Source organism: Monosiga brevicollis, genomic scaffold (genome assembly GCF_000002865.3).
Source record: "Monosiga brevicollis MX1 MONBRscaffold_42 genomic scaffold, whole genome shotgun sequence".
In the NCBI taxonomy this organism is placed as follows: Eukaryota; class Choanoflagellata; order Craspedida; family Salpingoecidae; genus Monosiga; species Monosiga brevicollis.
The window spans coordinates 26,880-49,293 of NW_001865079.1; the positions used below are offsets into that span (position 1 = coordinate 26,880).

Genomic DNA, 22,414 nt, shown 5'->3' on the forward strand with positions numbered 1-22,414 from the left:
ATGTTTGTTTTTGGTCTCTGGAAAAGTCATGCACTGCTCACCATTTTCTGGCTTCTTCTCTGTCTAGGATGGCGAGCAGTGGCAGTGCAGACGAGCGATCCGGCGCCGTTTCGCGCCCAGCTAGAGCAATGGAAAAGCTGGCCTCACGTGCTCCAGTTGGCCCAACTGCAGACGCTGAAGCCAAGCCGAGCAAGGCTGAAGACAAGCTTAAACACGCTGAAGCCATGCTGGACAGCGCTGAAGCCAGGCTGGACAGCGCTGAAGCCAACCTGGACAGCGCTGAGGCCAACCTGGAACCTGGACAGCGCTGAGGAACGTGCCATGGCGCCCATGGACACAGAGGAGCAAGCCAGTGCCGAATTGAAGGTGGCGGAAGCCGAATTGGGCGTGGCCAAAGCCAAACTGGGCGTGGCGGAAGCCGAATTGGGCGTGGCCAAAGCCAAACTGGGCGTGGCTGAAGCTAATGTGGAAGCGGCTACAAATGATGAAGACCGAGCCCGAGCCGAATCAAGTGTGGCCAATGCCAAATTGAAGGCGGCGCAAGCCAAACTGGAAGCGGGCGACGCCGAATTGGAAGCGGCTACAAATGAGAGAGACCAAGCCCGAGCCGAGGCGGACGTGGTCGATGCCAAACTCAACGTGGCCAAAGTGAACGTGGCGGAAGCCGAATTGGGCGTGGCGGAAGCCGAATTGGGCGTGGCGAAAGCCAAACTGAAAGCGACCAAAGCCAAAGTGGCAGCGGGTACGAATGAGAAAGACCAGACCCGAGCCAAATCGGGCGTGGCCAATGCCGAATTGAACGTGGCGGAAGCCCAAGTGAACGTGGCGGAAGCCGCATTGGGCGTGGCCAAAGCCAAACTGGAAGCGGCCAAAGCCAAAGTGGCAGCGTGTTCGAATGAGGCAGACCAGACCCGAGCCAAATCGGGCGTGATCGATGCCGAATTGAACGTGGCCGAAGCCGAAGTGAACTTGGCCATCTGGCGTCGACGTGCCGCAGAGCTGAGCAATGTCTCTGAATTCATCCGAGACATCTTGAAAATGGAAGAGGCCTACGCTCGCCAGAAGCGTGATGAAGCTGCAAGCAGAAAAAAACCACCCATGGCGGCTGCAGTGAGCCCTCGTCCCCTGCAATCCCGTGAGCTTGGTTTCGTGGGCCTCGTGAACATTCCTGACAACGATGGGCAGCCGTTGTATTACCAACCATACTGCTTTCTCGGCGAGGGCAGGCACTGCAAGGCGTACAAAGGCGACTTTCATGACAAGCCGGCCGTCTTCAAGATTTTCCAGGACAAAGCCGTCATGAAGCAGGAGCGTGACATGCTTATCAATCTGGATTTGGCCAAGGTTCAAAACGTGCCTGTCCTCAAGGGTTGCTCGGAAGAGTACCCCTACTGCTGCGTCGTGGCCCCTGTAGGCAGAGAATTTGTCACGCCTCCTACAAGACATGAGCTATCAATGCTTTTGGATGTGCTCAAGGCCGCGCACAAGGCTGGGGTTGTTCATCGTGACCCGCTTCCCCGCAACTATTTTCGTGTGGATTCTACAATTCTATTCAGCGACTGGGGGTCGGCTGAAGAGATTCGCACAGGCCAGCCAGTTGCACCCACTGGCTGGCCTTGTGAGCAAGCAGATGACATGATTGACGAGGTTCGTGCCGCTTGCTGCAGTGAATGTGGGAAGAATTGCAGTGTGCAAGCCCCCTCATGTTCGACTGGTTGTGGTTTGCAGAGTGAGGTGGTGCCCCAGTTCCGACATGACCTGGAAATGTTTGCAAAGGGCATCTTCTTGCGAATGGTGCAAAAGGGCGGCTGGCCAAATGACCTGCGTAGCACTGATTTTTGGGATGAGGGATACTTGGGATCTACCTGGCGACCTGTCTTGAATGCTGCTCGCTCTCTACCCAATTTCCTTACCGGAGAAGACTCACCCGAAGATTTTGTGCAAAACCACGATGAGACATACGAGAACTTCAGAAACATACTCTTGGAGTCCTATGATCGCCTGCTCTCTAATGGGCCCGCTTTGTTTTGAGCTGCTGCTTTAACTTTGATTTTTTTCTCTTCTGTCCAGCTCCAATCGAAAGAACATTGCTACTCTGGTCATACACGATGGGTTTGCAACAATTATCTTGGGCAGGAGAAGGTATCAAACTCCACTCATATGTAAAGATGCATGACTTCTGTGCGCCGGTGTACAAGTGTGCTTGGAATGCAGCAGCACAAAGTAGATGGGCCACAGTTTGCTTGGCTCCTTTGAGCTGCTTCACAAACATGTTTGCATTGAGGCGCTGCTTCTATAATTCCTCTTCGGGTAGGCTGGGTTTGGGGTCGCGCTGGCACGCGTTCCTTCCAGAAGCCAAGAGCCAACAAAGCCTGAGGCACAGGGGCAGGAGGATCATGTGCAGTGCACGGCCGTTAGTAGCGCACAACAGCGTTTGGTTGCTATTTGTGCACTTCACTCTTGTCTGCGTGGTCGCCTCGGAGATCCGGATATCGTTTCACGCCTCTTGCCGCACTGGCTACCAAGTAAAACCGTTGGAAAGCGCGTTGGCTGGGATGCCATGGGGCTCGGCTACCGCCTCTGGCGACCCCACAGATCCAGGATGACCTGGCCTCTCCTTACTTTCAAGTGAAGATGCTGATGCCCAAGCAGCAGATGGCGCGTGTGACACTGCTGCCCTTATGGTAGTAAGACAGAGTAAGTTGATTTCGGAAGACGCGGATACTTAGAATGGCATTGATTGATAACATAAGAGCACCGCAAGGACAGGCATTTGGGGGAATGATAGCATCAGATTAGGCTCAGACCTGCGTCGGCAACTGGCTCGAAGACCATCGCCACAACACGCATACACGCGCACGCCGTTGACGTGCCACAAGAGAAAAAGAAAACAACGGACAACCGAAGGAAGACTAGAAAAAAAAAAAAAAAGGAGAAAGAAACAGAAGCTACGTGTGTTCCACGCGTACGTTCCAGAGCCTCGATGCGACGACTAGGAGCAGTTGACGGTATCGTCTGGGAAGCTGACCCAATAGCGAACGCCCTCGGAGTGTTTAAGGACAAATTGGAAGCGATCACGGTGTTGAAGTGCAAGGGGATGGCTCCAGCACAGGTTGTCGCCCTGGAGCTGGGGTGACGAGGCAACGTGGGCATATTGCTTCTGGCCGACGCGTTTCACTTCCAGGTTGAGGGTGAGAGGCAATGACTCGTCGTCGCGTGGCGCGAGACAGATGCTTAGGACGTAATCGGGACAAGCGCCGACAACGCGCGTGGCAGGCACGCGGTAGGTCGTGAGGCGTGTACCTCGGCGTCGCGAGTCAGGTGGGCATGTGCATTCAAAGCCTGTGACTTGCACGGGTCGTGGTTGCAGAGGTTGTGGTGGTGGCTGAGGTTGAGCCCAACGTCGTCGCGGTTGCTGGCACCGTGGTGGGTGAACCTGGCGAGGATGCGATGGTAGAGGGCCCTGGGCTTGCTTCTTCAACACTTGAGCGCTTCCTCACAACCCAAACTGGCCTCTACCCGCCGTGGAGCCTGACATACCTCTGCAACCCCAACCAATACTATTGGTCTACAAGCATAGACGTATGTCCAGAAGCTGCTGGAACACTCTGGAAGATATCAGTCCAGGATGATGTCTGATGATCCTTGACGGCGCTCGTCAAGGAAAACTGTCGAACATTGTGATTGTTCCTGCCACCGAGATATAAGTACGGTCCTGTCGACCGGAAGTGGCATTTTACTTTGTACTTTTCCCGTTTCAATTTCCTCTGTTTGCTTTGTGAATTGACCACAAACAGATCACATCCTAAAAGATCGATGCTAACTGGACTTGTGTCAAAGTGCAGGTGCCGCAACGAGAAGAGACGTCGGTATCCAAAGGCACATTTGGCATGGCATTCTGCCAAGGTATTGCAAAGGACACGAAACAACTTGTGTGCCTTCCCACATTGCAAGTTTGTGAGTGAATGTGTACTCGTCAGCGAGAAAAGTTGAACCTCCCACGGGCAATGGGGGCCTTGTGGTGAACAACGCCGGATGTGTGCAAAACCAGTGCAAGTGCTCGGAGCCACAGATTGGACTGCACGACGAAGAATCAAAACGAAAACATCTAGGCAGTGTAGTAAACGACTAGCTCGGGGTAGATCTGGGCATTGTCGAACAATACCACCTCGCGAAACTTCCCTTGCGGTGTCGCAATGACAGAATCATGTCTGCGAGACAGCCAAAGACAAATCACATCAAACGGTGCGACAAGATTTGCAGGTATTGCCTCTTGCTTAACATACCGCTCATTGTTGGGTGCGTTGGGCAGCAGTGGTGGAGCCAGCGCCGCAGGGGAAGGTGAATGATAGACAAAGGCATGCCCCAGCAGGGCTCGCGTGATGACGAGCATGCGCTGACCATTGGGTGCAGGTTTTGCATAGACATGACTCTACAGCCAGAGTAGCAACACGCCTGTAAGCAACATTCACGATTACGATCCAGTCAAGGCTGCAAGAAAGCATCAATCGCACCTTGCCAGGATGGTCTGCCAAATAAACACCGAGACCAAACCGATGGGCGCCTTTGTCACCCGCAAAGCGATAATCAAGGCCCAGGCGCACAATCTTGTCGCGCACCGATCTCACGGAGGAGATACCGTGGAACAGCAAGCGCTCTTGACAGGATGAGTCGCGAAGCAAAGCTGGAGAGCCCGAAAGCGCATCCAATGTGGCCGTTTTAAGTTGAGTGTAGTGCTCCCGAGTTTTGATGCGGTGCAACATCTCCCGTCGCTTAGCATGGTATCGCTCCCACAACACTGGGTTGTGCACGCGCTCCACCCTCTGCACTACAATATTAGGTGGCCCTTGTCCATCCTTGCTCAGCTCTTTCAACAACTCGGTCACCTAATCACAGAGTGCATTTAAATCAACCCACCTCACGAAGCGAAGTGAGCAATGGCAGCAACAGCCAACGCACACACACACACACACACACACACACCTCTGATATGAGCTCGGGTGCGTCCCGCAAAACGTCAATGGCTGATGTGACATGGGGTGCAACATGTTGCTGTGCAACCTGCATGGCACTCAATAGGCTTGGCCGTTGCTTCGGATCTGCTGTCAGCAACGCCCGCGTTTCCTTGTACAAATCGCTTGTCGAGTCGCACAGCTGCAAATAAACAAAAAAAAGTGCATTCAGAAAGAATCATAAGCTCACGAGCTGACCCATTCACTGATCAGCCAAGAATGCGTTACTGACCTGAGCCGCTAGGTGAGGAAAGCTGCAAGAAGGATCGTTGGCTTGCATGCTCCAACTGCATCGGTTCACGACTTCATCGCTTCGCGACTGAGCCGGTGGTACTGTTAGTGGGAACATGTAGGTGTTGTACAAAACGCAGCCAAAGGAAAAGACATCCTGTGCCGGACGTGCGCCCACATGACCCTGGCCAAAGAGGACCTCGGGTGCGATGTAGCCGGGCGTGCCTGACGACGCAGTGGCCGTGCATGGCAGCATGGTGGCCTCGGCTGTGGCTTTGGCAATGTCAAAATCACCCAGCCGCACAACGGGCTGGTCCTCATCGCCGTCCAACATGACGTTGCTCAGTTTGACATCGCGGTGCACCAGGCCCTTGCTATGCATGAAAGCCAGAGCCATGCGCAGCTGAGTCATCAAACCGGCAATCACGCTTAAGGTGGCCAGGTGGCGCGCCTTGCCGAGCCACTGCTGCAGATCCCCTTGTGTACACCACGGCTGGACCAGGTAGGCGCTCGGGTGGCCATCGTGAACATCCACAAGCGCGCCGAGGACTGGAATGATGTGTGGGTGCTCAAGCTGCCGCATGGCGCGGAGCTCCCGTAGAAACCCGCGACACCTCTCTTGCTTGTGTTGTCGAGCGAATGCGTACTCTTTTACGGCCAAATCTTGATTGGGATGACTTGGCAGTGCTGCTCGGGCCTTGTACACCTTATGGTTCCGGTTGTAATAAAGGTCAAGCCGACCCAGGCTGGAGAGCGTTAACAATTGGTCCACTCCAGTCATGGCCTCCAAGATGAGCCGGGCCGGAAGATCGGGGCCAAGCTTAGTGCGGAGACGCGCTCCCAACGCACTTTGCTCAGGATGCAGAAAGACCAGCAGGGCTGGGAAGTGTTGGTGCAGCAGCTTTGCCAGTGCTGCCACCTCGTCCACCTGCGTTGAGTCCGATAGCTGCTGGCCCAGAGTTTTGAGGCGCTCCTTTAGTTCCTGCAAATCTTCCTCGACGCCAGCTCGCCGCTCCTCTTTTGCGAAAAGCAAGTACCCAGTGGTAGCATGAATTTGCCTTTTCAGCTGAGCCTCTTCTTGATGTAGAGATACAACTTGACTTGCGCAGCTTTGTTTGATACCACCAGCATGTTTTTGGCATAGATCTAGCACCGACAGTGTCGTGGCCTGCCATTCAACCATGTCTTGCAGCTGCTGCATCAGGGCTCGCGCTTCTTGAAACACAAACGCGATATACCAGGCTTGATGCTCATAGTCGTGCTCTGCCTTCCAGTCTGTGAGCTGTTTCAGACCATTCTGCTTGGGTGAGCTCAGGTTTTGGTGGGCCTGGTGCAGCTGCTTCCATGCCTTGGACAACGCTTTGGCTGGAGGTGGTACGTTTGCATCTGAACATTGCACTCTTTGCAGCAGCATGTCCACGCAGCGGACCATTTTGCTGGATCCTGCTTGTGCTACGGCGCCCAGCGCATCTATGAACGCGGATTCCACACGTTGGAGGTTGCTGTTGGTGCATTTGAGCATCTCTTGGCGCTTTTCCCCAACATTGTGCAGCTTGCCAAGCTTTTCAAGACCTTGCACCAGGTTGGATGGCATTGCCTCTTGAGTCGGTCCAGGATTCTGCATCATGTCGGCATCGTCAGGGCTGGAGCTAGCTTTGTGCCGTTTGGAAGGTGGAGAACCGCTCTTCGCGGGTTTGGTGCGGGGTGGTTTCGTCGTCTTGCTGAAGACACCAAAGTGATTTTGAAACTCGTCAAAGTGCTGTTGAAACTTGTTCTTCACCGACAGCAGCTGAAGCTGAGCTGTGAGACCATGCATCTCTTGAAGTACCGATTCTAGCTTGTCGGACTGTGGGTTCAGTTGCCTGAGACGGTCGCTTAGTGCTTCGGTCACCTGCAATGCTTGACTGAGCGCGTTGGAGGCTTGGGTGGTCATGGCCTGAAAGGCTGGCCAGTCCATTGCAGGAAGGTCCATGGGAGCTTCATTGATGATCTTCTGGATGTGAACAACCGCCGTTCTAAGATTGGGATCGTGCTTTCTGGCGCCTCTAATAAAGGCATCCAGATGTGGGAGGGGATGGGTGGGGGCACGCTCGGGTAGGAGCGGCTTGAGCCACTTGTCCACCGCAACCACGACCGCTGCCGTGGACTAATCGGGTCACAAGGTGATGAGAGTGGCCAGTCATGAATGTGTTGGTTCAGGTTTGGGCTGAAGCTTGGATTAGAGGCTTGGGCTATCAGCATAAATCGGGATGAGGGGGCTCACCTCAAGGGACGGATGGTTGAGCAAGGGCGGCAGCCAGACGGACGGCAGTGCAGGCGCGCGGAATGCGATTTGAGCTTCGTGGGTGGCAAACACAGACTCCAGGTTGCTACCGTGCCCTCTCCGACGTCCCCTCTCAAGGGGTGTTTCAAAGTTCTTAGAGGGGGTTTACAGTCGCGATCAGAGCACGTGAGCGAGGCAACGAGGTGTAGCTGGTCTTGGGTTTGTTGGTGTTGTCAAAATATAGCCGGCGCAACGATATGCAAGAACAGCCTGTGCCAATGAAGCCGGCAGGTAGTCTGGATAAATACAAGATCCAACGAGAAAGGCTTGTTTTGGGGAATATAAAACGTTGAGTTGGGTATGGAAAAAGCAGGCTGGAAGCCGTTTGAGCCGGATCAAAGACGCAATATAGTGGATAAAAAGCGCGAGGTGGGCAGGTAGGAGGTGCAGCCAAAGGAAGAAACAATAACGTGTAGGTGCAAAGAAGGGAAGGAGGGAGAATTGGAACGGTTGCGCACGATGGTCAGGTTGTAGAGGAAAAATGAGCCAAGAGCAGGAGTAGGATGCAGGATACAGGAGGCAGCATGCAGGAGGCAGGAGGCTGGAGGCAGAATGCGGGAGGCAGGAGGCAGGAGGCAGGAGGCAGGAGGCAGGAGCACGGGCCGCCATGAGAAAGATAAGCGGAAGGCACAAACCTTGGTTTTGGTTTTAGCTTGAGCATCAGCGCCGTGCTTCAATAGCATCTCCACGAGCTGCACATGACCAAGGTCACAGGCATGGTGCAGTGCTGTGCAGTCATCCTGTTGGTTGATACATCACACCATGAAAAACAAGTGTACCATCATGATTATGGGTTGACTACACATATCATGAGATACATTTCACGGAAAGAAGGGGGTGCAGACCTTGTCTTTCGCTCTCACATCAACGCCGTGGCTCAACAGCGTCTGTGCCACCGCCATTTGACCGAGGCTGCAGGCATGATGCAGTGGTGTCTGGTCATCCTGATGGTTGATGCATTACAGCAATATATAAGTGTAGCATCATTATCTTGCGTTAGCTACATATATGGATAAATCACATCTCGCTTTGTACTGCACTTGGAGCGTGATACTGACCTTGTCTTTGGCTCTCGCATCAACGCCGCGCTCCAACAGCAAATTTACCACCTCGATACGCCCAAAACGGCTGGCCATGTGCAGTGGCGTCAAGCGATCCTGTTTATTGAGGCACCACACCATTGCGCATAGTCACAGTCATGTGTGAGCTATGCACACTTACAGGAAAAAGAATGCTTGTATGAATGTTATGCATGTGGATGTAGACGTATTGTTAAAGGCACTTGTCAGACTCAATGACGACGAAACAGCTAACGAAATCAAGTACATTGCAACTGGTGTATCGAAATCGGGAAGGGGCAAAATGGGGGCACCCACTTTGGTGGTCTTGGCTTGAGCATCAACGCCGTGTTTTAGCAGTATCTCCACAAGCTGCACATAATCGCGTCGGCAAGCATCGTGCAAAGGTGTCATGCCATCCTGTGGATTGACATCATTACGAACAGGTGTAGCATCCTTATCATGCATGAGCCGTGCCTGTCGAATTGATATGCAACGGAGGCAGCACCACAATAGAGCGGGGAAGAAGAGTACAGACCCTGGTCTTGGTTTGGGCATCAACGCCGTGTTTTAACAGCATCTCCACAAGCTGCACATGACCGCATGCGCAGGCATCGTGCAGTGGTGCTATACCAGTCTATTGAATGACATCACAAACAGGTGCAGCATCCTCATCATGAATAAGCTGTGCATGTCGGTAGCACCACAACAGAGGAAAGCGAGGACAGACCCTGGTCTTAGCTTGAGCATCAACGCCGCATTTTAACAGCATTTTCACAAGCTTCACATGGCCGTGTTGGCAGGCGTCGTGCAACGGTGTTCTGCCAGTCTATGGGTTGGACATCACATCAACGAACAGATGTAGCGTCCCCAACATGAATTAGCCGTGCATGTCAAATACTTATGCAACAGAGGCTGTGCCACAATAGAGGAGGGAGAGATACAGACCCTGCTCTTGACTCGAGCACTAACGCCGTGCTTTACCAACATTTCCACAAGCTGCGCATGACCGCGTTGGCAGGCATCGTGCAGTGGTGTCATGCCAGCCTGTGGGTTGATGAACCACACCATGACGAACAAGTGTGTCGAGCATCCTCATCATGTGTGAGATGGCATGGATGGATTCTTAAACATCAATCGAATGTCCACGATAGAGGGAAAAGAAAAAGGCACAGACCTTGTTCTTGACTCGAGCGTCAACGCCATGCTTCAACAGCGTCTCCACCACCATGATATGACCGCAAAGGCAGGCATAGTGCAGTGGTGTACGTCCATCCTGTAGGTTGATGCATCCCCATTGCATGCAGGTGCAGCGTCATGTCAGAACAATTCAACACATTTCAGGTTTATCAACCAAAGAGGGGGCGACATCGAGGCACCGACGTCGGTCCTAGTTTGTGCATCAACGCCATGCGTCAGCAGCTTCTCCACCAGCTCCACACAACCACGAATACAGGCTCCGTGAATTGGGGTCAAGCCATGCTGTAGGATCATAAAACCAGCATCATGGCATTGTTTTTGTTATACATGATGATGAGAATAATACCCATACACACAAGGATCTTGTTCCAGTTGGTGTGCCAAAATCAAGGTACTGACGTCGGTCTTGGCTTCTTTATTAGCGCCGTGCTTCAATAGTATCTCCACCAACTCCACGTGACCATTTTTACAGGCTCTGTGCAGAGGCATACGCCCGCCCTGTGGGTTGATGCAACACCATTACGGAGAGGCACAGGTCACATTGCAGTTTTGGCTTTATGGGGCTACTTGAGCTGAGCCAGTAGTACGCACGCGAGCACAATCAATCGTCAGACATACCGCATCTTCAAAAGTAACAGCGGATCGAATTCGTTGTTCGTCCCAGCTGTTCAACAGCTGCAGCGCCGTGCTTGGATTTTTCATTTGACAAGCACTGTACAGCTGCTCTCCATCATCACTCGCAGTACTCATGGCAACGGTGTCTCTCGATCACAGCCCCGAAGCGCTTGACCAATCTCAGGAGCCGTCTTGAAATACAAATGTCTGACAATTCAATGTCGGACTGGTTCCACAGGCTCGGACTCGAATACGCGCGCGTCAAAACGGCAGCCGGTGAGCAGAGCCTTGCTCCCCAGCTCCCCCTTGGTATGCTGGGAGGCTGAGCCCTGGTCACGGTGCAAAAAGCGTTGTGTTGTCGTTTGCCTGGCGCACAGCGTCGAACGTGTGAGCGCGGTAGCGTGGTGAGGGAAAAAAGAGGCAGCGCGCTTGATGACCCACCAATCGCCCCGACGTCGCCAGACGCCCACAACAAAGATGAACCCCGTATCAAGCACCGGGGATCAAGCCAAGGTACGACAACTGACGCAGCCAGCCGCCAATAGTGATGTCAACTCCGATGTCTATCCAGACCGACGCCAAAGAAGAAAAAGACACTACACCACAAGCAGCAAACGGAAAAGGATTTTCCTTTGTTTGACAATAAGTAGAAGATTCAAAAACTCTCTCTCGTATGGTCTTACAAGCAAATCCTGCAGCCGCTGCACCAACTGACTGCTTGTGTGCTCCCAAATCGCCGCAAGCTAAACCCTTTTATGACGCACATGTGCGTGCGTGCGTGTGTGTTGGAGTGGTGCATGGCCTTGGTTGTCTCTGTCAGTACACACTACTATACCACAAATGCAACAGCAAACGCATCTCTAATTTCACAGTTGCTTCCTGCTCGTCTGCTTATCATGGATCTCATGGCCGTGTGCATCTGGCCATCCAAGTGTTCAAACCAACAAACAGCAACAGCAACAACGACAAAAGAAAACTCCTTGTTCTCCGGGCCGCGGGGGAGATGGCTTCCTGTCCCTTCAAAAACGGCGGCGAACGTGAATATGACTGCTCTCTGAGAGCTGAATGTTTATTCAGCCCAGTTAATCAGGGGCACAGGCTGTGTGACCTTGGGATCGCAAGTTCAAGTTTTATTCTGATTTTTTTATCATTCACAAGGCAACTGCGTGGATCGAGCTCAGACTCGACATGAAGGCAAAAGGACACTGGCCGGGGCGTGCACCCGACGCGGACCATGCGGACAAGCGCCGCTTTATCGCTTCTTGGAAAAGGACACGCGCATCTTGTTTCCGGGCGTGACCTCCTTGCCATTCAGCGCGGGCAAGGCCGCACTGGCCTGCACATCAAGGTAAAAAATCCAGACAGCCAAACATTCGAGCAATCAGATGACGCTGCGGCAGTGATATGGGGTGTTGAACGTGACAAGAGTAGGAAAAATGGGCTCACCTGCACCTCGTTCTCGTACTCCACAAACCCAATGTCGGGGCGAATGGGTACCAGGCGTACTTCCTTGAAGCCTGGAAACTCCTTGAACAATGCCTGTGGCAGATTGCAAAGTGAGACGGGCCGAGCAGTCTCTCAAGCCTTCTGGTTGACGTTGTTGAAAGCGGTGATGAAAGGGTGAAGGCTGACTGACCGTGAGCATTTCCTGCGTGCGATCGGACGGCAAGTTTTCCAAAAAGAGAATGGGGCTTGGGTCTTCTGCTCCGTACAGAAAAGAGGGAGGAGGGGAAACAGAAGAAAAAAGAGCAAAGGTATCAGTGGAAAACTGGCTACAGGCTTGGACATCATCGTGGCAATGGCATGTCGAATATCATCAAGCGTACCCATATTGGGCGGGGGGGCCGCGGGAGCGTGACCGGACGGGGCTGTTTGGCCTGGTGGTCCCGGGGGCGGGGGCGGGGCCGCCTCGCCAGACTCGTAACGCCCCCGCTTGCTGCTGGGCTCGCCGGGTGAGCCCGGGGCCTGCATGTACTCGCCGGCACCGGGGTAGGGCGCCTGGCCACCACCTGCGGGTGGGGGCGGAGGTGGGGGTTGCACAGGCATGGGTGGTGGCTTGACGCGCGGCTTGGTGCCTAAGAGTTGACAGGCAATCGACCGAGGTGAATTCCGTGAGTGGTGATTGGGCAGCTTGTGGCTTGTTCACAAGTTTTTGAGGAGAAAACCGCTCAAAGGTGGGAAAGTCCCCCAAGGATGAGGCAACAGACCTGGTGGAGTAGGGCGAGGACCCAATGGGGCCTTGACGCGCGGCTTGAAGGCACCGTCGTTCTTGGCCACAATGTCCGACTTTGTCTTGGCGAAATTGATGCGCTGTTCGATAAGCACGGAGTGGCCCGCCGTGATGAATGAGGCGAAAAGCAACAGAACCACACCGAGAGGAAGAACAGGGGAATCAAGAACAAAACCAGGCGAGCGTCGACAAGAACAGCGGGTGCGACATCAAAATCAGCGCGAGACTGTGACCGTTGCTGAGGCATACCATGGGCTTGCCACAAAAGGGGAACGACTGCATAGCGTTGAGGGCCTTCTCCGCGGCTTCGATCGAGTCAAAGACAACAAAGGCTTGACCACGGCGCTTGAAGGAGCTCATGGCAACCACTCGGAGAATCTTTCCAAACTGATTGAAGATGGCCTCAAGCGCTTTCTTGAGCTCGTCCTCTTTGACACGCTCGGAGAGGTTGTTGATGTACAGCGTTTGATTGGGCTCTTCGAGCTCCACGGCCGGCTCGGCCTAAAGTGAAACGCCCAGAGCAAAGCCCAAGGCAATCATGCTGTCAGCTGGATCCAGGCCAGTTGGGTACCACCACCAGCCACCACGCCTGGCTAAAGGAGCGACACAGTGCGAGGAGACGGGTAACATACATTGGCTTCGGTCGGTGCACCAGCCTCAGCAGCAGGCGGTCTGAATGGCAGAAAAGAATGAGGGACATGAGTTAAAGAAAGGGGGCAAGGATTTTTCAACAAAGGCGGGTTGCTGAATCAGGGTCGTCAAAGACCTTACCCAAAAGGAGGCTGTGGCATCATGTGTGGCGGCGGGCCCGGCGGCATCATGTGCGGCGGGGGCTGCATCATGTTGGGAGGCATGGGAGGGCCGGGCTGGTGGGGCATCGGTGGAGCCGGCGCAGCTGCATTATTGGCTTGTTCATTTTGTTGCGGTGCCTCCGCTGGTGGCGGCGGAGGTGCCGCATCGGTCGGGGCTGCAGTGACCTCGGCCATGTCGTTCGTTCGACGAGCTGACCGGGAAGCGATCCACACAAGTCAAGGAGCTGTGCGAGCGATGAGGTTCCAAACCCACACGCACACACTGCAACTCAACACCTAGGCAACAGATGCACACGCACGCAAGACCCACCCACACGCAGACAAGCGTGTGCGCGCGATCAGTGGAGGAGCGCTGCCCTTTTGTGCCGGCTGCTGGCTCACACTCTGATTTTTTTTTTTTTTCTCTCTCTCACACACACTCGTTACTGCGCTTTCCGAGCTGACAAAGTGTGACACATATCGCACTTTCACTACACAGCTGGTACAAGAATGGTGTCGACAACAGTCGTTCTGCATGTGATTTAGAGATAACGTTGAAGACGGCTGTTTTCAACGGCCGCATTCCGGTCTAAAAGTATTTCGCACCCATTTTTCCACATACTACGCTCTATCCCCACACATACATAAAAGTGTTTTACTTTTATTACCATCGCTCGCTGCTTTTGACCCTGCTCGTGACTTCACAACCGCTCGCACCTGCACCTTCACCCCCCTCGCCCGCCTTCGGCCCTGCCTCCTGCCTCCCTCTCCTCTTGTGCCTCCTGTTTTTCTCCCCCCTTCCTCTTCCTAGTGGTGGTGGTGGTGCTCTTGCGGGTGTTACGCCTTGTACAACTGCCAGACTTTTTTTTTTGCACTTGTCAACGAAGGTGCTGAAACCTGGTAAGACTCGTCGCGGCCTCATCACTCTTCCGCACGAGTGTTACCTGTCACTCAGTGGTCACGTCCTGCATGTCTAGACCGGCTCAGGAGAGGCTTTTGTCTTGGCAGCGCCCCTGGTGACATAGCTGGCATCGTTCCATCCTCATCATGACCAAGCGCGTTCGCTTTGTCCACTTTAACGACGTCTATCGCATCGGTCCCAAGGACGTACGTGGCGCACACACTTGAATGGTTCTTCATTTGCTCGGCCACTGGCCCCAACGCCCCACTTGGCTAACCCTGCTTACCCTTGTGCCTCCTAGACGGAGCCTGTCGGTGGGGCAGCTCGCTTTGTTCGAGCCATCCATGATAAAGCCCCGGATGCCCTCGTTGTATTCAGTGGTGGGTCATCGTCATCCCGCTCGCCGATAAGCCCGAGCCCCGCTCCTCATCGGTTTTTTCCCCCATCCTTAACGCTTGCACCCGGCCTGGCCCGACAGGCGACTGTTTCAACCCATCACTGCTTTCCTCAGCCACCAAGGGTGCGCATATGGTTCCCGTTTTGAACAAGTGTAACATTGTGGCGGCCACGTACGGCAACCATGACCTCGACTTTGGCGAAGACACGCTCATCAAGCTTTCCAACGACTGCAATTTTCCCTGGCTTCTGGCCAACATGCACCACGCCGATGGATCGTGCATCGGCACCGCCAAAAACCACCTGATCCACGAGCACAATGACCTCCGAATCGGCTTTTTTGGCCTCGGCGAAGAAGAATGGTCCGGTCCCGCTCTCCCTGTTTGCCTACTCCCTGCCGTGGTGCCAATGGGTCATTCTCATCGCAGGCGGCCGATGCATTTTCCAGGGTGGGCACGCTCCCCGATCCGCCAGAGAACATGGTCTACCGCGACTTTATCGAGGTGGCCCACGAACAAGTCAAAGTCTGTTGCTCGCTGTGCCACAAATCCTGCATCGTTGGGCCGTGCACGTTTTCGCCTCTATGCCACCCGGACCGACACTGACTTTTTGACGACTTCTGCTTCCCACCCCCTAGTTTTTGAAGGAGCAAAAGTGCGATTTGATTGTGGCCATTACCCACATGCGTTTACCCAATGACCAACGTCTAGCCGATAGTGTTCCCGGGCTGGATCTGGTCTTTGGCGGTCATGACCATTTCTACAAGCAAGAGCAGCACGGGGATTGCTTCGTCTCCAAGTCGGGAACCGACTTTCAGGAGTTTACCATCCTCGAAGCCGAGCGAGGCGCTGGCGGTGAGCGCTGGCAGGTCAAGTCTGAGCGCATCGAGGTCGTTGGCTCCATGCCGCAAGACAGTGAAATGGAAAAGCTTGTCGAGGACATGGAAGCCCACATCTCTGAAACCCTCGACAAGGTTGTGGGCTACACCGAGACGGACTGGGACGTCCGTGCTGAAGCCGTTCGCACCAAGGTGCGTTGTGTCCCTGCTCGTTTGCCCCCATCGTGTACCCGTCAGGCAGTCGATTCAAGTCAAACTGCACATCTCCCTGGCTCACTGGGGGCGTTTGGTGTTTCAGGAATCCAACGTGGGTAACTTTTTTGCGGGTGTGATGCGCCTGCGTTACGGTGCTGAACTTGGTACGTGCAGAAAATATTCGCACCTCTGAGCGCCGGCGTTGGCCTTTGGGCAGCACACGTGTTCCACCCGAATCAAAACAGCCCATAACATCCACAACCCAGAGGCTGATGATCCAACCTTTTTTTTTTTTTTTCCCGTTCCCGTCATTGGTTATTTTAGGCTTGCTGTGCGGTGGGACGCTGCGCTCCGACACGGTCTACGAGGCTGGGCCAATCACTGCTCGCGACATCAACACGATACTGCCTTTTCAGGACCCATGCGTGGTGCTTTCCATTACTGGGCAGCAGCTTTTGGAAGCATTGGAAAATGGTGTCAGCAAGTATCCAGCGCACGACGGGCGGTTTCCCCAGATCTCGGGCTTTCGGTTCACATTTGATCCAGCCATGCCACCCATGGAGCGCGTCGTGGAGGTTTTGGTGGGCGAAGAGCACGAGGAGCTTGATCTCAACCGCACGTACCGTCTGGCCACCCGCTATTACCTGGCCACGGGCCACGATGGCTATGACATTTTGCAAAAGTGCCCCGAAATTCTGGATCACGAACTGGGCTCTCTCCTCTCCACCATTGTAATCTCGGCTCTGAAGGAGGTTTGTTCCCTGCGTCCGGCCTCGGCTGCCCTGCCTTGTTACCAACTCGTGTGGCGGTGCAAATTGTGTGGCATCACTACTCTCAATGCCAACTCAACACGCCCTCGTCCCGTTGTTGTAGGTCACTGTGGTCAAACGCTGGAAGGAGCGACACTCCATGCTGCGAGGCGCCATTGCTGCATGGAAGGGTATTCGGCCCTGGACGCAACGGCGACCCGAGCAAGAGGGTTGCATCGTGTGCCCGCGTCCCGATGGACGCATCCAGACGGTTGAGCAAAGGAGCAACTCGGTCCCACCCGAGAAGCGTACGCGGTATTCTGTTTCGTATGCCTACGGCGTGGAGGTTGGCAGCCCGCAGGTGGACCATCCCCTCTCATCTCACTAACCAAGCAACAGATTGGTAGTTCGATTCATTTCCACTCAAAAAATCTATTCACCAATATTCATACACCTGTAGCAGGCGTCCGTGCAGGACAAAAGTCTTTTGCCGGGCGCTCAAGCCGTCCTATGCATCTTTCTGTCTTGTACTCTGTGGATGGGACAGTTTATGCTACCAAGCCATCTCCTCCACCGTATTCGACAACGACAAACAAGTCAAGCAATTTTGCCCCTACGCCGAAGCCAAGGCGGGCAGCCGTGACTCGAGGTGCAAGAGGCGGGAGGACAGCGTGAGGCAGTACGTCAGGGCCTGCAGTCGCGTCAAGCCACCCTCGGCCTGGGGTTCAGCGGCCGTAGCCTCGTTCGGCGCAGACATGCTGTTGGCCAAGTCCTCCAGCTTGGTCTTGGCCACGGAAAGCTCAGCCAGAAGATCTAGCGGGAAAAGAAAATTCACCGCCATCAACATCAGGAACACGCACGAGGAGACGCGGTCATCGAATCAATCAGTTGGCTTAAGGGTCAATGTGCGACATACCCTTGTTGTCGTCTTGCAATCGCTGAATGATTTCATCGCGCTCTTCTAGGTCGGAGCGCACCATGGCCACTTGCTCAAGCTGGTCCTGGACCTGGTCCTCCAAATTTTCCTTGGACATTTCCAATTGTCGGCACTGCTGCTCTGCGTGCTCGGTCGACTGTTCCAGCTCACGCACGCGTGCACGGAGCTAGCCATGACAAAAATGCATGTGACAAGCGTGAGAACGCACACACACACACACACACTGAAGACGGAGGCACGGTAGTGTCGAAGAACAAATTGCTCCGTCGTACAGGATGTGCGGGCATTGCTTGGAAACAGGCAACAGACCTTTTCAGTCTCGGCTTCACTTTGCGCGAGTTGCTCCATCAATTTTGAGTTTTCCTGGCGCAAGGCATTGCTCTCGGCACCACCTTTGCTCTGTCTCTTGCGCGCACAGGAGCGCCGTGTGAGGAAACCGATGCCACTGTCCATGGATAGAAAGCAACAATCCACCAGCTAAAGCCAAAGCAATACAGTCAAGACCCACCGATGCCTCATCTGCCAGTCGCTCGTACTTGGCGCGTTGCTGACGCTCATCCTTGAGTTGTTGCTTGAGCTGCGTAATCTCAGTATCAAGCTCCTGCTCAAGCAAGTTGAAGCTTTCGTCCAGCTCCTTGAGGTCCGCCTCGGCCTTGAGGCAGCGCGCTTGCCAATCCTCCGCCATGACGCCCGCCTCAACAAACACACAACACGTTGCTCCCCCACCTGCGCTGTGCAACACCCGTGCCACGCTCGCCTCAAAAGGTCCGCCCGCCACTGCCCTTTCCTCGACCGACAACGACACGATCTTCCAAAAAAAAAAAAAAAAAAAAAAAAAAGGATGAAGAATTTAAAATCCGAATCAAGAAGTCAAAATACGAGATCAAGGTCCAAGGGAAAACTTTTGCGAAGTGTCGTCATTTCTGTCACACACACACACACACACACACACACACACACACACACACACACACACGGATTAACTATGGGGCTTTTTTTTTTACACAAGCAGAGCGGTGCTTCGCCCAGAACTGATGAACCCCGTGACCCCTGCCACACTCAATCAATTATTCCCACTGCCACCACATGACCGGCTGGCGTCATGGGACACTCTCGTCATTCGGTCAGACCTTGACGAATTCTTTAGATGGCAGGAGCCTCATGTCTTGGGCTGTCACTGGGACCAGAGCGCCTCGCACGTCCAGTCAAGTAGCTCGACCCGCCCCAGAAGTATCATTTTTCAACTCTCGATCTCACATGTAATCAAAGAGCTCAACTGGACACTTGCCCATCGATCACTTTGCGAAAGAAACAACCACAACCATTACCATGCCCAACACGACCCACACGATCGCTGTCACTAGCGTGACCGGCAACCTCGGTGCGCTGGCTGTTGAGAAGCTGCTGGCGCGCGGTCAGCCGGCGTCCCAGATTGTCGGCCTGGCTCGCACGCCATCCAAGGCCGCTGCGCTTCGGGCCAAGGGCGTCACGATTCGCGCCTTTGACTTTGAGCAGCCCGCGACCAGTGCCCTCGTGGGCGTGGACTTTCTGTTGCTCGTCTCATCCAGCGAGGTCGGCAAGCGCGCGGCGCAACACCAGCACGTCATTGACGCGGCCAAGTGGGCGGGTGTGAAGCTGATCGCTTACACCTCGCTGCTCCACACCGACACGTCGGCCCTGACTGTGCTGCCGGCGGAGCACAACGCGACCGAGGCTGCACTCAAGGCCAGCGGCGTGCCCCACGTGCTGCTACGCAACGGCTGGTACAACGAGAACTATGAGAGCTCGATTGGCGGTGCTGTGGCGCAGGGCAAGCTAATGGGTGCTTCCGCCAAGGGCAAAATTGCGTCAGCGTCCCGCGCCAACTATGCAGATGCGGCAGCTGCCGTATTGCTGGCCGATGATGCAGTCGCACAGCACGCCGGCAAGACGTACGAGCTGGCTGGTGATGAGGCATACACGCTGGCTGAGCTGGCGGCTGAAGTGCAGAAGCAGAGCGGCAAGACGGTCGAGTACGTGCCCCTTGATCGTGATGCCTACAAGGCAGCCCTCGAATCCATCGGCCTGCCCGAGCCGATTGCTGAGATGCTTGCCGACTCGGACAACGGTGCGGCCCAGGGTGGCCTGTTTGATAACAGCAAGACGCTGAGCGCGCTAACAGGCAAGCCAACCACGCCCATCGCCGAGACGGTAGCTGCGATGCTCAAGCAATGAGCCAAATCATCGATAGCCGTAATGCCGGCTCGTGTCGGCTCTTCAAAAGCTTCTTGCCCGTGCCTTCAACATCATTGCTTCTTGTCGTTTTTGTCTCCCAATTTATTCAAGGCACGCCAGCCTAATCCAACATGTAAACTTGAACGCTGCCCCTCCTCGCTGTTGTCTCATTCACAGGTGCACCAGCCCTGCTCCCCCACTGGTTCTCTTCAAGATGAAACATCAAAAAAAGATTAAAAAAAGTATCATTGCATTTATACTGTTACCATCAGGAATTCCACTGAGCGCGCAGCACTCACAGGGGCCGTACACGCACGTCTGGCTCATGCTTCTGGAAAGCGACGTCGGCAGGCAGCGAGGCGCTCCATGAAGACCCCCTGGATAAAATCGTACAGCCGCTCATCCTGCCCGAGCGTCAAGAGTTTGCGACGGTTTGCATCGGTCAGCAGCTCCGGCTTGGCATTATTCGCGTTGTGAACCGGCTTTTGTTCGTAAAAGTCCGGGAGGGTCTTGAAAAACGTGGGCAAGACCTGCGAAAGCATCCACACCGACTCGTTGTAACGCTCTGTAACCCCGACCACAGCGTAGTGGTGCAGCACGTTGGCTTGGGCGCGCTCCAGTGCGATGGCGGAGGTCCGGTCCCTGCAATCTTCGTGATGCCCGCAGAAGAATCCAACCATCTGTGTAAGATTGCGTACAGGTCACCAAAACACGATGGCAAGATGTGAGTTGGCACAGACCCACAGGCCACTGCAGAAGCCCAGTAAGTTTGGGAAAAAAATAAAAAAAAACATCAAGGGTATGAGAAACATCAAGGGTACGCAGCACAGAACCAGCACAGACAAACCAGGTTCATGTTGTCAATCATCCAGGGCCAGGACTTGCAGCCGTACTCTGCTTCGATGCACTTGTTGATACTCCAGTCAAATTGCTCGCCCAGCCAAGATCGCAACTGGGCGGTGTACGGGATATTGGCGTAGCGCTGGTAGTAGTAGCTTGATTGCACCCGCTCAGTTGGTTCTAGCACGCCATGTTACTTGCACCGTAAGGGCGGGCCGTAGAGACCGGCGCTGAGCTCTGGGAGTCGCTTCCTACCTCGGACAATGTTGATATGGATGGGTTGGCGATAACCGAACCGCGAAAAGTTCAAGAGCCGGACGTGCTGCTCGTAGAACATCTGTTACATACGATCCGTCGACCGTAGCACAAGCCGTCACCCACAGTCAAACAAGATGCAACAAGACGAGCTCTGAAGGAGACAGGCCACGCACCGGACGATCCGCATGGTGATGCTTCTTTGCCATCACGCTACCGACATTGGAGCGTTCTTTATCTTCATCGAAGAAATTTCGGTCGTCCATGATCTGCCAGACCGCGGAAAATGGACGCTTCGGCGAGTCGGCTATCGCATGAGCTAGCCGAACCAGCGAAGTCCCACCAGCTTTGGGTATCCTACAGTTGCAAATGCCCTGCATGGTCAACCCCCAGGACGCTGGTGCATATCTGGCGCAGGCATTTAAACTCACGCACCGGTTGTAAAACAGAATATCGTCTGATGTGATGGGTACGGGCGAGCAGTCGAAGCAAGCCACAGACTGGCAAAGCCAGGCCACGCTGGTCATCATCACCACTAATCCATGTGCCGCCATCCTCGCTGTCCGTGTTCGTGCCATGACCCTCGACCCGACCGGAAAGGAAAAAAAAACTCTTATTGAGAATGAAAAGAAGCAGAAAAGCATGCAAGCAAGCAACACGGGCTCTGGTTTGAGCGACAATTATTAATTATTCGCATTCAGCTCATGGCTCGTTTTCATAACCCGTCACGCTCTCATGCTCACGGGCTCACACCTGCGTGCAAACTCGACGCTTAACCCGCCGCCCTTTATTCGAAGCTTTCAAGATGTAAAAAAGACATTGTATTTTTTGGATTTAAGCACCTTTACAAGGTAGCGCCATGGGCAATCGTTGACAAGACATTTCGCGGAACTAAAGACAGCATCGGTTCAGTCTGTTAAGAGCCTGCGCGAGGCACAAAGTGCTTGTCGTCAGCGGGTGCCTTGCGAGTGGCTTGGTATTTCCAGGCCTTGGAAATGAGGCGCTCTGGTACGATGGGATCCTTTTCGTTGTCGGCTTCAATCTGTTGCAGGGTCGCGGCGTCCAGGAGGGGCAGGCGCACATGCTCGATGACGGGTGCAATGGTGTCCTTGAGTGATTGGCCGGTCACCACGGCGTTGACACTTGCCCAGTTCTTGGCCACTTCCAGAACGGTGCTCTCGGGTACTCGCAGCTTATCCGATTCGAGAATGTGTGCAAAGGTTTCCGCAGAAATTTCAACAAAATGTTTGGAGTGAAAGACCTCGGCCGTGTGCTCTTCGATAAAGGTCATGCAGCGATCACGCAGCTCGATCTGATCGTACGCAATGGCCGCCTGGAATGGAGAAACACAACCAAGAGAGAAAGGGCGCATGGTCATATGGGTAGTTATGAGTATGATGATGTCGCATCCGGCCCACAACGCAGGATCCATGCCCCCCTTCACCCCCCTCTAAAAAAAAAAAACGATCACAGTACCTGAATGGCACCGCAGGCGGTGTCGACGGTAAGGTTGTCGGTGATGTAGTTGGCACAGCAAGCGGCCAGGCCATCCAGGCCGTACTCGATGGCCGAGGCCAGCACGTCCACCACGGTCGAGGGCTTCAGTGTACAACTGTTGGTGTAAATGTA

The 22,414-nt window shown here is 54.2% G+C and overlaps 8 protein-coding genes across 8 annotated transcripts in view; 3 read left to right on the forward strand and 5 right to left on the reverse strand.

The window, feature by feature from the left end:
* Window positions 1-2,031, forward strand: MONBRDRAFT_30018 (uncharacterized protein; the record flags this gene model as incomplete). Its single annotated transcript, XM_001750469.1, has 2 exons — window positions 1-1,647; window positions 1,729-2,031. The coding sequence occupies 2 exons, from the start codon at window positions 1-3 to the stop codon at window positions 2,029-2,031; spliced, it is 1,950 nt and encodes a 649-aa protein (XP_001750521.1).
* A 1,768-nt stretch (window positions 2,032-3,799) lies between these two features.
* Window positions 3,800-10,574, reverse strand: MONBRDRAFT_39188 (uncharacterized protein; the record flags this gene model as incomplete). Its single annotated transcript, XM_001750497.1, has 9 exons — window positions 3,800-4,211; window positions 4,287-4,432; window positions 4,515-4,886; window positions 4,984-5,154; window positions 5,245-7,389; window positions 8,202-8,306; window positions 8,625-8,723; window positions 9,802-9,900; window positions 10,443-10,574. 9 exons carry the CDS (start codon window positions 10,572-10,574, stop codon window positions 4,109-4,111), a joined length of 3,372 nt encoding a protein of 1,123 aa, XP_001750549.1. The 3' UTR covers window positions 3,800-4,108.
* A 1,117-nt stretch (window positions 10,575-11,691) lies between these two features.
* Window positions 11,692-13,655, reverse strand: MONBRDRAFT_39189 (uncharacterized protein; the record flags this gene model as incomplete). The annotated part of the gene is made up of 8 exons (XM_001750498.1): window positions 11,692-11,775; window positions 11,886-11,978; window positions 12,076-12,143; window positions 12,266-12,448; window positions 12,647-12,749; window positions 12,919-13,170; window positions 13,302-13,341; window positions 13,441-13,655. The coding sequence occupies 8 exons, from the start codon at window positions 13,653-13,655 to the stop codon at window positions 11,692-11,694; spliced, it is 1,038 nt and encodes a 345-aa protein (XP_001750550.1).
* Window positions 13,656-14,507: 852 nt separating this feature from the next.
* MONBRDRAFT_30021 (uncharacterized protein) lies at window positions 14,508-16,927 on the forward strand (the record flags this gene model as incomplete). Its single annotated transcript, XM_001750470.1, has 8 exons — window positions 14,508-14,567; window positions 14,663-14,741; window positions 14,840-15,119; window positions 15,206-15,281; window positions 15,395-15,787; window positions 15,894-15,954; window positions 16,115-16,542; window positions 16,664-16,927. The coding sequence occupies 8 exons, from the start codon at window positions 14,508-14,510 to the stop codon at window positions 16,925-16,927; spliced, it is 1,641 nt and encodes a 546-aa protein (XP_001750522.1).
* A 225-nt stretch (window positions 16,928-17,152) lies between these two features.
* MONBRDRAFT_30022 (uncharacterized protein) lies at window positions 17,153-18,161 on the reverse strand (the record flags this gene model as incomplete). Its single annotated transcript, XM_001750499.1, has 4 exons — window positions 17,153-17,352; window positions 17,456-17,642; window positions 17,786-17,953; window positions 17,985-18,161. The coding sequence occupies 4 exons, from the start codon at window positions 18,159-18,161 to the stop codon at window positions 17,153-17,155; spliced, it is 732 nt and encodes a 243-aa protein (XP_001750551.1).
* A 644-nt stretch (window positions 18,162-18,805) lies between these two features.
* MONBRDRAFT_30023 (uncharacterized protein) lies at window positions 18,806-19,690 on the forward strand (the record flags this gene model as incomplete). The annotated part of the gene is made up of 1 exon (XM_001750471.1): window positions 18,806-19,690. One exon carries the CDS (start codon window positions 18,806-18,808, stop codon window positions 19,688-19,690), a length of 885 nt encoding a protein of 294 aa, XP_001750523.1.
* Window positions 19,691-20,013: 323 nt separating this feature from the next.
* Window positions 20,014-21,339, reverse strand: MONBRDRAFT_30024 (uncharacterized protein; the record flags this gene model as incomplete). Its single annotated transcript, XM_001750500.1, has 5 exons — window positions 20,014-20,370; window positions 20,538-20,710; window positions 20,786-20,867; window positions 20,962-21,142; window positions 21,221-21,339. The coding sequence occupies 5 exons, from the start codon at window positions 21,337-21,339 to the stop codon at window positions 20,014-20,016; spliced, it is 912 nt and encodes a 303-aa protein (XP_001750552.1).
* Window positions 21,340-21,701: 362 nt separating this feature from the next.
* Window positions 21,702-22,414, reverse strand: part of MONBRDRAFT_30025 (uncharacterized protein) — a gene marked incomplete at both ends in the record, with an annotated part of 1,442 nt that continues 729 nt past the window's right edge. Inside the window, 2 exons of the mRNA XM_001750501.1 lie at window positions 21,702-22,118; window positions 22,262-22,414. The exon at window positions 22,262-22,414 is cut by the window's right edge and continues 20 nt beyond it. Coding sequence (XP_001750553.1) covers window positions 21,702-22,118; window positions 22,262-22,414 — 570 coding nt within the window. The remainder of the gene's footprint in view (window positions 22,119-22,261) is intronic.